The 16,128-nt window shown below is 57.0% G+C and overlaps 1 protein-coding gene across 1 annotated transcript; it reads right to left on the bottom strand.

Annotated features, from left to right (window-relative positions):
- Nucleotides 1-12,633: 12,633 nt before the first annotated feature.
- Nucleotides 12,634-13,500, bottom strand: LOC139275629 (DNA-directed RNA polymerase II subunit RPB1-like). The gene has a single exon (XM_070892802.1). It carries the CDS (start codon nt 13,498-13,500, stop codon nt 12,634-12,636), a length of 867 nt encoding a protein of 288 aa, XP_070748903.1.
- Between the last annotated feature and the right edge of the window lie 2,628 nt (nt 13,501-16,128).

The following is a 16,128-nucleotide window of genomic DNA, read 5'->3' as shown; positions in this document are numbered from 1 at the left end:
ACCCCCAGTACATTATGTATTGGGCCACTCCGGGACATTGTGCATTGGGCCCTTCCCCCAGGGACATTGTGTACTGACCCCCCACCCCGTGACATTGTGCACTGGGTCCCCTCTGGGACATTGTACATTGCGACCCCCAGTACATTATGTATTGGGCCCCTCCGGGACATTGTGTATTGGCCCCCCACCCGGGACATTGTGTATTGGGCCCCACGGGAAGTTGTTTATTGGGCCCCCCCGGGATATTGTGTATTGGGTACCCCCGGGACATTGTATATTGTGTTCCCCGGGACATTGTATATTCTGCCCCCCCGGGACATTGTGCATTGGCCACCCCCGGGACATTGTGTATTGGGACCCCGCCCGGGACATTATGTATTGTGCCCCCCGGGGCATTGTGAATTGGGCCCCCTCCGCGGGACATTGTGTATTGCCCCCCCACCCCGCGATATTGTGTATTGTCTCATCCCCCGTGACATTGAGTATTGGGCTCACCCGGGACATTGTGCATTGGGCCCACCAACCGGGACATTGTGTATTCAGCCCGCCCGGGATATTATGTATTGGGACCCGCAGGCCATTGTGTATTGGTCCTTCCCTCGGACATTGTGTATTGCACCCCCCCCCCCGTGCCATTGTGTATTGGGCCACACCACGGGACATTGTTTATTGGGCCCCGCCGGGACATTGTGTATTGGGCCCCCGGGTGACATTGTGTATTGGGCATCTCCAGGATATTTTGTATTGGGACCCCCGGGACATTGTGTATTGGGACCCACGGGACCTTGTCTATTTTCCCCCCTGGTGCATTATCTATTGCGCCCTCCCTGGGGCATTGTGTATTGAGCCACTCGGGACATTTTGTTGGGCCCCCTCCGGGACATTGTGTATTGGGGCTAAATGCCAGAGCATTGTGTACTGAGCCCACCCCGGGACATTGTGAATTGGGCCCTCCCACAACATTTTGCATTGGGCACCCCCGGGCCATTGTGTATTGGGCCCGCCCCGGGACATTGTGTATTATGCCCCCCCCCCGGTATATTGTACATTGTGCTCCCCCGGGACATTGTATATTGGGCTCCCCCCGGGACATTGTGTATTGGTCCATCCCGTGGACATTGTGCATTGGGCCCACCCTCAGGGACATTCTGTATTTTGCCCCCCGGGACATTGTGTATTGGGCCCCCACGGGATATTGTGCATTGGGCCCACCCCCCGTGACATTGAATATTGGGCCCCCCGGAACATTGTGCATTGGGCTCACCCCCCTGGACACTGATTATTGAGCCCACCCTGGGACATTGTGATTTGGCCCGCCCGGGACATTTTGTATTGAACCCCACCCCGGGACATCGTGTATTGCACCCCTCCGGGACATTGTGTTTTGCCCCTCCCCCGGGACATTTTGTATTGCCCCCTCCCCAGGGACATTGTGTATTGGGCCCTTCCCCCGGGGCATTGTGGATTGGGCCCACCCCCCGGGACATTGTGTATTGGGATCCCCCGGGTCATTGTTACTGGGACCCCCCACATCGGAACATTGTTTATTGGCCCCCCCGGGATATTGTGTATTCGGCAGCCCCGGAATATTGTGTATTAACTCCCCCGGGATTTGTGTATTGGGCCCCCCCGGGACACTGCGTGTTGGCCCCCCGCAGACATTGTGTACTGGTACCCCCGGGATATTGTGTATTGTGCCCTCCCCGGGACAGTGTGTATAGGGACCTCCCGGAGATATTGTGCATTGGCACCCCCCTGCAGCATTGTGTATTGGGCCCCCCCTGGATATTGTGTATTAGGCATCCACGGGAGATTGTGTATTGGACCACCCCGGGACATTGTCTATTGTCCCCCCCGCGACATCGTGTATTGGGCCCCCCGGGACATTGTGTATTGCTCCGGTGGGACATTGTGCATTGGCCCCCGCCCCGGGTCTTTGTGTATTGGGCACCCGGCAGGACATTGTTTCTTGGGCCCCCCCGGGACATTTTGTATTTGGACCCCCCTCCCCCCCGGGACATTGTTTATTTGCCCCCCCGGGATAATGTGTATTGGGCCGCCCCGGGATAATATATATTGCCCCCCCGGGACATTGTGTATTGGGCTCCCCCCGAGATAGTGAGTGTTGGGCTCCCGCCGGATATTGTGTATTTCCCCCCCCGGTACATTGTGTATTGCCACCCCGGTACATTGTGTATTGGGCCCCCCCGGGACACTGTGTATTGGGCGCCCCCGGGACATCGTGTATTGCCCCCCCTGGAAATTGCGCATTGGCCCCCGCCCCGGGTCATTGTGTATTGGGCCCCCGCCGCACATTGTGTATTGCCACTCCCGGATCATTGTGTATTGGGCACCCTCCCCGGGACATTTTGTATTGGGCACCCTGGGCCACAGTGTATTGAGGCCGCCCCCCCGGGACATTGTGTATTGAGCTACCTCGCCCCCCCGGAACATTGTTTATTGCCCCACCCCCAGGACATTGATTATTGAACCCCCCCGGGACATTGCGTATTGCCCCCCCCGGAATCTTTTATATTGGCCCCCCCCCGCGGGACGGGTTAAGTTCGGCTGGAGCCGGGTTCGGCTCGGTTGGGGCCGGTTGTGTTTCGGTTGGTGAGGGGTTCGGTTGGGGCCAGGTTCGGTTAAGTTGGGGCCGGGTTCGGTTCATTTCGGGACGGGTTTAGCTCGGTTCGTTCTGTTGCGGCCGGGTTCTGTTGGATAAAGTTTCAGTTCGGTATTGTTGTGGCAGGGTTCGGTTGAGGCCGGGTTTGGTTCAATTCAGGATGGGTTCGGTTCGGTTGGGTTGAGGTCGGGTTCAGTTCGGTTGGGGCCGGATTCGGTTCGGGACGGGTTCGGTTATGGCAGGGTTCAGTTGGGGATGGGTTCGTTGCGGATGGGTTCGGTTCGGTTGGGTCCGGGTTCGATTCGGTTCGGTTAGGGCTGGGTTCGGTTCGTTTGGTTGATGTCAGGTTCATTTCGGTTGGGGCTGGCTTTGGTTCAGTTGGGGCCGGGTTCGGTTGGGACTGCGATCGGTACGTTTATGCTTGGTTTAGTTCTGTTTGGGATAGGTTTGGTTCGTTTCGATCCGGCTAAGGTTTGTTAGCCGCCGTGTTTGGGAGGGGCCGAGTTAGGTTCAGTTGGGACCGGGTTCGGTTCAGTTGCGACCATGTTCGCTTCGGTTAAGGCCGGGTTCTGTTCCATTGGGGTCGTGTTCAGTATGGTTGGTGCCAGGTTTGGTTTAGTTCGGGACGAATTTGGTTCGGTAGGGGAGGGGCTCGGTTGGGGCCGGGTTCGGTTCGTTTGGGAAGAGATTCGTTTGCTGCTGTGTTCAGTTCAGTTGGGATCGGTTTCGGTTTGGACTGGGTTCGATTCAGTTGGGTTGTGGCGGGGTTTTGTTCAGCTGGGACAGGGTAAGTTTCGGTTGAGGACCGGTTCGGTTTGGATCGGGTTCGCTTCAGTGGTATTGGTGCCGGATTCGGTTCAGTTGGGGCACGTTTCGGTTCGTTTGGTGCCGCGTCCGGTTCGTTTGGGGCTTGGTTCGGTTCAGTGTGGGCCGGGTTCGTTTCGGATGGGGAAGAGTTAGGTTTGGTTGGGGCCGGTTTCGGTAAGGTAGGGGCCGGGTTCGGTTCCGTTAAAGCCGAGTTCGGTTCGGTTGGGGCCAGGTTCTGTTCGGTTGGGGCCGAGTTTGGTTCAGCTGGTGCCGGGTTCAGTTCGTTTAGGGAGGAGTACGGTAGGGGCCGGGTTCGGTTCCGTTTCTGTGGAGCTGTTTTTAGATCTGTATTGTCCAGGTTTGGTTCGGTTGGGGCCGGATTCCCTTCGGTTGGTACCGGGTTCGGTTCATTTGGGGCCGGGTTTGCTTCAGTTGGGGCCGGGTTCATTTCGGTTGGGCCCGGGTTTGGTTCGGTTGGGGAGGTGTTTGGTTCGGTTGGGGCCGGGTTTGTTTCGTTTGCGGCCGGGTTTGTTTCGTTTGCAGCCGGGTTCTGTGCGGTTTGGGCTGGGTTCACATCGGTTGGAGTCAGGTTCGGTTGGCGAGGGGATTGCTTCGTTGGGGCAGGTTTCAGTTGGGTTGGGGCCATGTTCGGATAGGTGGTGACGAGTTTGTTTCGGTTGGGGCCGGGGTCGGTTCGTTTGTGGAGTGGCTCGGTTGGGTCCGGGTTCGGTTCAGATGTGGCCGACTTTGTTTCAGTCAGGGCAAGTTCGGTTCAGTTCGGGAGGGTTCAGGTCGGTTCGTTGAGTTGGGGCCGGGTTCTGTTGGGGAAAGTTTTGGTTCGGTATTATTAAGGCCGCCTTCAGTTGAGGCCAGGATCGGTTCAATTCGGGATGGGTTCGATTCAGTTGGGTTGAGGTCGTGTTCAGTTCTTTTGGAGCTGGGTTCCGTTAGGGACGGGTTAGGTTTGGGCCGGATCCTGTTGGGGACGAGTTCGTTGCAGACGTGTTCGATTCGGTTGGGCGGTGTTCGGTTTGGTTCGATTAGGGCTGGGTTCGGTTCCTTCAGTTGGGGCCAGGTTCGGTTCGGTTGGGGCTCGGTTTGGTTCAGATGGAGGCTAGTTCGGTTGGGACTGGTTTCGGTACGTTAGGTGCCAGGTTTGGTTCAGTTTGGGACGGGTTTGGTTCGCTAGGAGCCGGCTTAGGTTTGGTTGCGGCCGTGTTTGGTTGGGGCCCCGTTCGGTTCAGTTGGGGCTGGTTTCGGTTCAGTTGCGACCATGTTCGCTTCGGTTTGTGCAGGGTTCTGTTCGATTGGGGTCGTGATGGGTACGGTTGATGCCAGGTTCGGTTAAGTTTGTGACGAGTTTGGTTCGGTAGGGGAGGGGTTCAGTTGGGGCTGGGTTCGGTTTGGTTGGGGAGAAGTTCAGTTGCGGCTGTGTTCGTTTCGGTTGGGGCCGGGTTCGTTTGGGACTGGGTTCGATTCAGTTGTGTTGGGGTCGGGTTCGGTTCAGTTGGGGCCTGGTTCGCTTCGGTTGGCGCCGGTTTCGTTTGGGGTCGGGTTCGGTTCAGTTCGGTTGGTGCCCGGTTCGGTTCGGTTGGGGCTGGGTTTGGTTCGGTTTGATCCCGGGCCGGTTTGGTTGGGGCCGGGGTCGGTTCGTTTGGGGCTGCTTTCGGTTCGGTCGGGGCCGGGTTCGGTTCGGTTCGGAACGCGTGCGGTTTGGTATGGGCCGTTTTTGATTTGGTAGGAACCGGGTTCGGTTCCGTTGGAGCCGGGTTTGGTTCGGTTGGGGCCAGGTTCGGTTTGGTTGGGTCCGGCTTCGGTTCCTTTGGGTCTGGGTTCGGTTCGATTGCGGACCGATTCACTTTGCTTGGGGCCGGATTCGGTTCGGTTGGGGCCGTGTTTGGTTCGGTAGGGATCGGGTTCCGTTCATTGGGGCCAGCTTCTGTTTGGTTTAGTTGGGGCTGGTTTTGGTTGGAGCCTGGTTCGGTTCAGTTCGGTAGGGGCCAGTTTCGATTGTGGCCAGGTTCGGTTGGGTCCGAGTTCAGTTCATTTCGGTTGGAGCAAGTTTTGATTGGGGCCGGGTTTGGATTAGTTCGGGAGGTGCTCAGTTCGGTTTGTTCGGTTGGGGCCGGGTTCTGTTGCGGAAGTTTTCTGGTTGGTATTGTTGGGGCCGGATTCGTTTGGGGTCAGGTTCGGTTCACTTCGGGAAGGGATTGATTCGGTTGGGTTGAAGCCGGGTTCTGTTCAGTTCAGGACTGGTTCGATTCTGTTGGGGCCGGGATCGGTTACGGATGAGTTCAGAACAGTTGGGTTGGGGCCGGGTTCTGTTCAGTTTGTGGTGGGTTCGGTTTGGTTAGAGCCGGTTTCTGTTCAGTTCCGTTCGGGCCGGGTTTGGATCGATTGGGGCCACGTTCGGCTCGGTTGATGCTGGATTTTGTTTGGTTGGGGCCGGATTGCATGAGTTTGGGACCAGGTACGATTGGGGCCTTGTTTGATTCGTTTGGGGCATGGTTCGGATCGGTTGAGGCCGGTTTCGGTTCAGGCCGGCTTCGATTTGGGCCGGGTTCAGTTCGGTTGGAGCATGTTCGGTACATTTCGGGACAGGTTCGTTTGGGCCGTGGTTCGGTGAGGCCGGATTCTGTTCAGTTGTGTTCGGGCTGGATTCGGTTAGGTTGGGGCCGAGTTTGGTTTGGTTGGAGACAGGTTCGCTCCAGTTGGGCCGGCTTTGTTTCGGTTGGGGCCGTGTTCCATTCAGTTTGGTTGGGGCCAGTTTCGATTGGAGTCGGGATCGGTTCGGGTTCGGCCGGGTTCGTTTGGGCCGGGTTCTGTTCAATTGGGACCGTGTTCAGTTCGGTAAGAGCCAGTTTCATTTGGCGCCGGATTCGGTTCAGTTGGGTTGGGGATGGATTCGGTTTGTTTGGGGCCGAGTTTGGTTTGGTTGGAGCCAGTTTCGCTCCAGTTGGGGCCGAATTTGGTTCCGTTGTGTTCGGGTTCCGTTCAGTTCTGTTGGGGCTAGTGTCGATTGGGGTCCAGATCTGTTCAGTTCGGGCCGGGTACGTTTGGGCCGGGTTCGGTTCGATTGGGACCGTGTTCGGTGCGTTTGGAGCCAGGTTCGATTGGGGCTGGTTTCGGTTGGGGCCGGGTTCGGTTTGGGCTGTATTCAGTTCGGGACGGTACCAGTTCGGATCGATTTGTTTGGTGACTGGTTCGGTTGGGCCCGTATTCGGTTCGTTTCAGTTGGGGCCGTGCTTGTTTCGGTTGGGGCCGTGTTTGGTTCGGTTGCACCCGGTTTGGTTCGGTTGCACCCGGTTTGGTTCGGTTGGGGTCGAGTTCGTTTCAGTTGAGGCCGGGTTAGGTTTGTTTGGGGTCGGGTTCGGTTTGTTTGGGGCCGGGTACTGTTTGGTTGGGGCCATGTTCGTTTCGTTTGGGGCCGGGTTCGATTTAGTTCGGGATCGGTCCGATTCGATTTGGTTGGCTGCCGGTTTCTGTTAGGGCTGGTTTCGGTTGGAGCTGGGTTTGTTTCGGTTCGGTTGGAGCCTGTTTCAGTTCGGTTCCAACCAGGTGCAGTTCGATTGGGGCCAGGCTCTGTTCGGTTGTGACCAGGTTCGGTTCTGTTGGGGCCGGGATCGTTTGGGCTGCGGCTTGTTTTGGTTGGGGCCGGTTTAGTTTAAGTTGGGACCTGGTTCGTTTCAGTTTGGGCCAGGGTCAGTTCGGTTCGGGTTGGGGTTCGCTCACGACCGGGTTCGGTTGGAGCCGTTTTTATTTCTGTTCTGTCAAGTTTCGGTTCGGTTGGTGCCGTGTTTCCTTCGGTTGAGACTAGGTTCAGTTCGTTTGAGGCCTGGTTCAGTTCGGTTGAGGCCAGGTTCGATTCGGGCAGGTTTCGGTTCCGGCCGGGTTCGATTTAGGCCGCGGTCAGTTCGGCTGGGGCAAGTTCGGTTCAATGCGGGACAGGTTCAGTTGGGGCAGGGATCTGTTGGGGCAGGATTCGGTTTATTTAGCTTGGGACCTTGTTCGGATGGTTGGGGCCGTGTTTGGTATGGTTGGAGCCAGGTTCGCTTCGTTTAGGGACGGGTTTGGTTCGGTTTCGGCCGGGTTCGGATCAGTTCAGTTGGGGCCATTTTCGATTGGGGCCGGGATCGGTTCGATTTGGGCCAGGTTCGGTCCGGTTGGAGCCAGGTTTGATTGGGGCAGAGTGCGGTTCGGGCCGGGTTCGGATTGGGCTGGGTTCAGTTCGGTTGGGGCAAGTTCAGTTCAGTACCTGACAAGTTCGTTTCGGAATGTTTCGTTCGGTTGTGGCCGGGTTCTTTTGGGGACGGTTTCATTTTAGTTCGGTTCGGTTGGGGCCGTGTTCGGTTGTGGCCGGGTTCTCTTCGGTCGGGTCCGGTTTCAGTTAGTTTGGGGCCGGGTTCGGTTTGTTTGGGTCCGGGTACGGTTTGGTTGGGGCCAGGTTCGGTTTTGTTCAGGATGTGTTCGATTCGATTTGGCTGCTTGCCGGTTTCGGTAAGGACCGGTTTCAGTTGGTGCCAGGTTTGGTTCGGATCGGTTGGAGCCTGTTTCAGTTCGGTCCTAACCAGCTTCTGTTCGGTTGGGACCGGGTTCGGTTCGGTTGGGGACGAATTAAATTTGGTTGGGGCCGGTTTCGGTGAGGTAGGGGCCGGGTTCGGTTCCGTTGGAGCTGGGTTCAGTTCGATTGGGGCCAGGTTCTGTTCGGTTGGGGCCGGGTTTGGTTCAGTTGGTACCGGGTTAAGTTCGTTTAGGGAGGAGTAAGGTAGAGGCCGGGTTCGGTTCGGTTTGTGTGGAGCTGTTTTTAGATCTGTTTTGTCCAGGTTTGGTTCGGTTGGGGCCGGGTTCCCTTCGGTTGGTACCGGGTTCGGTTCATTTGGGGCTGCGTTTGCTTCAGTTGGGGCCTGGTTCAGTTCGGTTGGGGCAGGGTTTGGTTCGGTTGGGGAGGTGTATGGTTCGGTTGGGGCCGGGTTTGTTTAGTTTGCAGCCGTGTTCTGTGCGGTTCGGGCTGGGTTCACATCAGTTGGAGTCGGGTTCGGTTGGCGAGGGGGTTGGTTCGTTGGGGCAGAATTCAGTTGGGTTGAGGCCATGTTCGGATAGGTGGGAACGAGTTTGTTTCGGTTGGGGCCGGGATCGGTTCGTTTGTGGAGTGGCTCGGTTGGGTCCGGCTTCGTTTCAGATGTTGCCGGCTTTGTTTCGGTCAGGGCAAGTTCGGTTCAGTTCGCGACAGGTTCAGTTCGGTTCGTTGATTTGGGGCCTGGTACTGTTGGGGAAAGTTTTGTTTCGGTATTATTAAGGCCGCCTTCAGTTGAGGCCAGGATCGGTTCAATTCGGGATGGGTTTGGTTCAGTTGGGTTGAGGTCGGGTTCAGTTCTTTTGGAGCTGGGTTCGGTTAAGGACGGGTTCAGTTTGGGACGGGTTCTGTTGGGGACGGGTTCATTGCGGACGGGTTTGATTCGGTTGGGTGGGGTTCGGTTTGGTTCGGTGAGGGCTGGGGTCGGTTCATTCGGTTGAGGCCAGGTTCGGATCGGTTGGGGCTGGTTTCAGTTCTGTTGGAGGCAGGTTCGGTTGGGACTGGTTTCGCTACGGTTGGTGCTAGATTTGGTTTTGTTGGGGCCGGATTACATGAGTTTGGGACCAGGTACGATTGGGGCCTTGTTCGATTCGTTTGGGGCATGGTTCGGATCGGTTGGGGCCGGTTTCATTTCAGGCCATTTTCGATTTGGGCCGGGTTCAGTTCGGTTGGAGCATATTCGGTACATTTCTGGACAGGTTCGTTTGGGCCCTGGTTCGGTGAGGCCGGATTCAGTTCAGTTGTGTTGGGGCTGGATTCGGTTTGGTTGGGGCCGAGTTTGGTTTGGTTGGAGCCAGGTTCTCTCCAGTTGGGCCGGGTTTGTTTCGGATGGGGCCGTGTTCCATTCAGTACGGTTGGGGCTAGTTTCGCTTGGGGTCGGATCGGTTCGTGTTGGGCCGGGTTCATTTGGGCCTGGTTCGGTTTGATTGGGACCGTGTTCAGTTCGGTAAGAGCCAGGTTCGATTGGCGTCGGATTCGTTTCAGTTGTGTTCGGGCTTGATTCGTTTTGTTTGCGGCTGAGTTTGGTTTGGTTGGAGCCTGTTTCGCGCCAGTTGGGGCCGGGTTTGGTTCGGTTGTGGCCGGGTTCCGTTCAGTTCGGTTGGGGCGAGTGTCGATTGGGTTCGGGACCGGTTCAGTTCGGGATGGATTCGTTTGGGCTGGTTTCGGTTCGATTGGGACAGTGTTCGGTTCGGTTGGAGCCAGGTTCGATTGGGGCTGGTTCCGCTTGGGGCCGTGTTCGGTTTGGGCTGGGTTCAGAACGGGTCCGTTACAGTTCGGTTCGGTTTGGCCCGCATTCGATTCGTTTCAGTTGGTGCCGGGCTCGTTTCGGTTGGTGCCGTGTTTGGTTCGGTTGGGCCCGGGCTTGGTTCGGTTTGGGTCGTGTTCGTTTCGGTTGGGGCCGGGTTCGGTTTATTTTGGGCCGTGTTCGGTTTGGCTGGGGCCGGGTACTGTTTGGTTGGGGCCGGTTTCGGTTGGGGACGGGTTCGGTTCAGTTCGTTTGGTGCCGGGTTCGGTTCGTTTGGGGCTGGGTTTGGTTCGGTTTGGTCCCGGGCCGGTTTGGTTGGGGCCGGGGCCGGTTCGTTTGGGGCTGCTTTCGGTTCGGTCGGGGCCGGGTTCGGTTCGGTTCGGAACGCGTGCGGTTTCAATGGTCCGTTTTTGATTTGGTGGGAACCGGGTTCGGTTCCGTTGGAGCCGGGTTTGGTTCGGTTGGGGCCAGGTTCGGTTTGGTTGGGTCCGTCTTCGGTTCCTTTGGGGCTGGGTTCGGTTCGATTGCGAACCGATTCAGTTCGCTTGGTGCCGGATTCGGTTCGGTTTTGGGCCGTGTTTGGTTCGGTTGGGATCGGGTTCCGTTCATTTGGGACCAGCTTCTGTTTGGTTTAGTTGGGGCTGGTTTTGGTTGGAGCCTGGTTCGGTTCAGTTCGGCAGGAGCCAGTTTCGATTGTGGCCAGGTTCGGTTGGGTCCGAGTTCAGTTCATTTCGGCTGGAGCAAGTTTTGATTGGGGCCGGGTTTGGATTAGTTCGGGAGGGGCTCAGTTCGGTTTGTTCGGTTGGGGCCGGGTTCTGTTGCGGAAGTTTTCTGGTTGGTATTGTTGGGGCCGGATTCGTTTGGGGTCAGGTTCGGTTCACTTCGTTAAGGGATTGGTTCGGTTGGGTTGACGCCGGCTTTCTGTTCAGTTCAGGACTGGTTCGATTCTGTTGGGGCCGGGATCGGTTACGGATGAGTTCAGAACAGTTGGGTTGGGGCCGGGTTCTGTTCAGTTTGTGGTGGGTTCGGTTTGGTTAGAGCCGGTTTCTGTTCAGTTCCGGTCGGGCCGGGTTTGGATCGATTGGGGCCACGTTCGGTTCGGTTGATGCTGGATTTTGTTTGGTTGGGGCCGGATTGCATGAGTTTGGGACCAGGTACGATTGGGGCCTTGTTTGATTCGTTTGGGGCATGGTTCGGATCGGTTGAGGCCGGTTTCGGTTCAGGCCGGCTTCGATTTGGGCCGGGTTCAGTTCGGTTACAGCATGTTCGGTACATTTCGGGACAGGTTCGTTTGGGTCCTGGTTCGAGATGCCGGATTCTGTTCAGTTATGTTCGGGCTGGATTCGGTTTGGTTGGGGCCGAGTTTGGTTTGGTTGGAGACAGGTTCGCTCCAGTTGGGCCGGTTTGTTTCGGTTGGGCCCGTGTTCCATTCAGTTCGGTTGGGGCCAGTTTCGATTGGAGTCGGGATCGGTTCGGTTTCGGCCGTGTTCGTTTGGGCCGGGTTCCGTTCGATTGGGACCATGTTCAGTTAGGTAAGAGCCAGTTTCGATTGGCGCCGGATTCGGTTCAGTTGGGTTGGGATGGATTCGGTTTGTTTGGGGCCGAGTTTGGTTTGGTTGGAGCCAGTTTCGCTCCAGTTGGGGCCGGATTTGGTTCCGTTGTGTTCGGGTTCCGTTCAGTTCCGTTGGGGCTAGTTTCGATTGGGGTCGCGATCGGTTCAGTTCGGGCCGGGTACGTTTGGGCCGGGTTCGGTTCGATTGGGAACGTGTTCGGTTCGGTTGGAGCCAGGTTCGATTGGGGCTGGTTTCGGTTGGGGCCGGGTTCGGTTTGGGCTGTGTTCAGTTCGGAACGGTACTAGTTCGGTTCGATTTGGTTGGTGCCTGGTTCGGTTGGGCCCGTATTCGGTTCGTTTCAGTTGGGGCCGGGCTTGTTTCGGTTGGGGCCGTGTTTGGTTCGGTTGCACCCGGTTTGGTTCGGTTGGGGTCGAGGTCGTTTCGTTTGGGGCCGGGTTAGGTTTGTTTGGGGCCGGGTTCGGTTTGGTTGGGGCCGCGTACTGTTTGGTTGGGGCCAGGTTCTATCCGTTTGGGGCCGTGTTCGATTTAGTTCGGGATCGGTCCGATTCGATTTGGTTGGCTGCCGGTTGCTGTTCGGGCTGGTTTCGGTTGGACCTGGGTTTGTTTCGTTTCGGTTGGAGCCTGTTTCATTTCGGTTCCAACCAGGTTCATTCGATTGGGGCCAGGCTCTGTTCGGTTGTGACCGGGTTCGGTTCTGTTGGGGCCGGGTTCGTTTCGGCTGCGGCCTGGTTTAGTTGGGGCCGGTTTAGTTTAAGTTGGGACCTGGTTCGGTTCAGTTGGGGCCAGGGTCAGTTCGTTTCGGGTTGGGGTTCGCTCACGACCGGCTTCGGTTGGAGCCGTTTTTATTTCTGTTCTGTCAAGGTTCGGTTCGGTTGGTGCCGTGTTTCCTTCGGTTGAGACTAGGTTCAGTTCGCTTGGGGCCTGGTTCAGTTCGGTTGAGGCCAGGTTCGATTCGGGAAGGTTTCGGTTCCGGCCGGGTTCGATTTGGGCCGCGTTCATTTCGGCTGGGGCAAGTTCGGTTCAATGCGGGACAGGTTCGGTTGGGGCAGGGATCTGTTGGGACCGGATTCAGTTTAGTTGGCTTGGGACCTCGTTCGGATGGTTGGGTCCGTGTTTGGTATGGTTGGAGCCAGGTTCGCTTCGTTTAGGGACGGGTTTGGTTCGGTTTCGGCCGGGTTCGGATCAGTTCAGTTGGGGCCAGTTTCGATTGGGGCTGGGATCGGTTCGATTTGGGTCAAGTTCGGTCCGGATGGAGCCAGGTTTGATTGGGGCAGAGTTCGGTTCGGGCCGGGGTCGGATTGGGCTGGGTTCAGTTCGGTTGGGGCAAGTTCAGTTCAGTTCGGGACAAGTTCGTTTCGGAATGTTTCGTTCGGTTGTGGCCGGCTTCTTTTGGGGACGGTTTCATTTTAGTTCGGTTCGGTTGGGGCCGTGTTCGGTTGTGGCCGGGTTCTCTTCGGTTGGGGCCGGTTTCAGTTAGTTTGGGGCCGGGTTCGGTTTGTTTGGGTCCGGGTACGGTTTGGTTGGGGCCAGGTTCGGTTTTGTTCAAGATGTGTTCGATTCGATTTGGCTGCTTGCCGGTTTCGGTAAGGGCCGGTTTCAGTTGGGGCCGGGTTTGGTTCGGATCGGTTGGAGCCTGTTTCAGTTCGGTCCTAACCAGCTTCTGTTCGGTTGGGACTGGGTTCGGTTCGTTTGGGGACGAATTAAATTTGGTTGGGGCCGGTTTCGGTGAGGTAGGGGCCGGGTTCGGTTCCGTTGGAGCCGGGTTCAGTTCGATTGGGGCCAGGTTCTGTTCGGTTGGGGCCGGGTTTGGTTCAGTTGGTGCCGGGTTAAGTTCGTTTAGGGAGGAGTAAGGTAGAGGCCGGGTTCGGTTCGGTTTGTGTGGAGCTGTTTTTAGATCTGTTTTGTCCAGGTTTGGTTCGGTTGGGTCCGGGTTCCCTTCGGTTGGTACCGGGTTCGGTTCATTTGGGGCCGCGTTTGCTTCAGTTGGGGTCTGGTTCAGTTCGGTTGGGGCCGGGTTTGGTTCTGTTGGGGAGGTGTTTGGTTCGGTTGGGGCCGAGTTTGTTTTGTTTGCAGCCGGGTTCTGTGCGGTTCGTGCTGTGTTCACATCAGTTGGAGTCGGGTTTGGTTGGCGAGTTGGTTGGTTCGTTGGGGCAGGGTTCAGTTGGGTTGAGACCATGTTCGGATAGGTGGGAACGAGTTTGTTTCGGTTGGGGCCGGGATCGGTTCGTTTGTGGAGTGGCTCGGTTGGGTCCGGGTTCGTTTCAGATGTGGCCGGCTTTGTTTCGGTCAGGGCAAGATCGGTTCAGTTCGGGACCGGTTCAGTTCGGTTCGTTAAGTTGGGGCCTGGTACTGCTGGGGAAAGTTTTGGTTCGGTATTACTAAGGCCGCCTTCAGTTGAGGCCAGGATCGGTTCAATTCGGGATGGGTTTGGTTCAATTGGGTTGAGGTCGGGTTCAGTTCTTTTGGAGCTGGGTTCGGTTAAGGATGGGTTCGGTTTGGGACGGGTTCTGTTGGGGACGGGTTCATTGCGGACGGGTTCGATTCGGTTGGGTGGGGTTCGGTTTGGTTCGGTGAGGGCTGGGGTCGGTTCACTCGGTTGAGGCCAGGTTCGGTTCGGTTGGGGCTGGTTTCAGTTCTGTTGGAGGCAGGTTCGGTTGGGACTGGTTTCACTACGGTTGGTGCTAGATTTGGTTTTGTTGGGGCCGGATTACATGAGTTTGGGACCAGGTACGATTGGGGCCTTGTTCGATTCGTTTGCGGCATGGTTCGGATCGGTTGGGGCCGGTTTCATTTCAGGCCAGTTTCGATTTGGGCCGGGTTCAGTTCGGTTGGAGCATGTTCGGTACATTTCTGGACAGGTTCGTTTGGCCCCTGGTTCGGTGAGGCCGGATTCGGTTCAGTTGTGCTGGGGCTGGATTCGGTTTGGTTGGGCCGTGTTTGGTTTGGTTGGAGCCAGTTTCTCTCCAGTTGGGCCGGGTTCATTTGGGCTGGGTTCTGTTCGATTGGGACCGTGTTCAGTTCGGTAAGAGCCAGGTTCGATTGGCGCCGGATTCGGTTCAGTTGTGTTGGCGCTAGATTCGTTTTGTTTGGGGCTGAGTTTGGTTTGGTTGGAGCCTGTTTCGCTCCAGTTGGGGCCGGATTTGGTTCGGTTGTGGCCGGGTTCCGTTCAGTTCGGTTGGGGCGAGTGTCGATTGGGTTCGGGATCGGTTCAGTTCGGGATGGAATCATTTGGGCTAGTTTCGGTTCGATTGGGACCGTGTTCAGTTCGGTTGGAGCCAGGTTCGATTGGGGCTGGTTCCGGTGGGGCCGTGTTCGGTTTGGGCTGCGTTCAGAACGGGCCAGTTACAGTTCGGTTCGATTTGGCCCGCATTAGATTCGTTTCAGTTGGTGCCGGGCTCGTTTCGGTTGGGGCCGTGTTTGGTTCGGTTGGGCCCGGGTTTGGTTCGATTTGGGTCGTGTTCGTTTCGGTTGGGGCCGTGTTCGGTTTGTTTGGGGCCGGGTTCGGTTTAGTTGGGGCCGGGTACTGTTTGGTTGGGGCCAGATTCGTTTCGTTTGGGGCCGGGTTCGATTTAGTTCGGGATCGGTACGATTCGATTTGGTTGGCTGCCGGGTTTTGTTAGGGCTGGTTTCGGTTGGGGCTTGATTTGTTTCGGTTCGATTGGAGCTTGTTTCAGCTCGGTTCCAACCAGCTTCAGTTCGATTGGGGCCAGTTTCTGTTCGGTTGTGACCGGATTCGGTTCTGTTGGGGCCGAGTTCGGTTCGGCTGTGGCCTTGTTCGGTTGGGGCCGGTTTCGTTTAAGTTGGGACCTGGTTCGGTTCAGTTTGCGCCGTTTTCGGTTCGGTTGGTGCAGGGTTTGGTTCAGTTGGGACGTGGTTCGGTTCAGTTGGTGCCAGAGTCAGTTCGTTTGGGGTTGGGGTTCGCTCTCGGCCGGGTTCGGTTGGAGCCGTTTTTATTTCTATTCTGTCAAGGTTCGGGTCGGTTGGTGCCGGGTTTACTTCGATTGAGACTAGGTTCAGTTCGTTTGGGGCCTGGTTCAGTTCGGTTGGGGCCAGGTTCGATTTGGGCCGCGTTCAGTTCGGCTGGGGCAAGTTCGGTTCAGTGCGGGACAGGTTCGGTTTGGGCCAGGTTCTGTTGGGGCCGGATTCGGTTTAGTTGGCTTGGGACCGCGTTCGGATGGTTGGGGCCGGGTTAGGTATGGTTGGAGCCAGGTTCGCTTCGTTTCGGGACCGGTTTCGTTCGGTTTCGGCCTGATTCGGGTCAGTTCAGTTGGGGCCAGTTTAGATTGGGGCCGTGATCGGTTCGATTGGGGCCAGGTTCGGTTCGGTTGGAGCCAGGTTTGATTGGGGATGAGTTCGGTTCGGGCCGGGTTCGGAGTGGCTGAGTTCAGTTCGGTTGGGGAAAGTTCAGTTCAGTTCGGGGCAAGTTCGTTTCGGAATGTTTCGGTCGGTTGTGGCCGGGTTCTGTTGGGGACAGTTTCAGTTTATTTCGGTTCGGTTGGGGCCGTGTTCGGTTGTTGCCGGATTCAGTTCAGTTGCTTTGAGGCCGGATTCGGTTCGTTTGGGGACGGGTTCGGTTCGGTTGGGTCGAGTGCGGTTTGGTTGTGGCCGGGTTCGCTTCGGTTGGGGCCAGTTTCAGTTAGGTTGGGGCCGGGTTCTGTTTGGTTGGGTCCGGGTACGGTTTGGCTGGGGCCAGGTTCGGTTTTGTTCAGGGTGGGTTGGATTCGATTTGGCTGCTTGCGGTTTCGGTTAGGGCCGGTTTCAGTTGGGGCCGGGTTTGGTTCGGTTCGGTTGGAGCCTGTTTATG

This window comes from Pristiophorus japonicus, chromosome 11, assembly GCF_044704955.1.
Source record: "Pristiophorus japonicus isolate sPriJap1 chromosome 11, sPriJap1.hap1, whole genome shotgun sequence".
NCBI lineage: Eukaryota > Metazoa > Chordata > Chondrichthyes > Pristiophoridae > Pristiophorus > Pristiophorus japonicus.
This window is presented reverse-complemented; position numbering and strand designations above follow the sequence as displayed.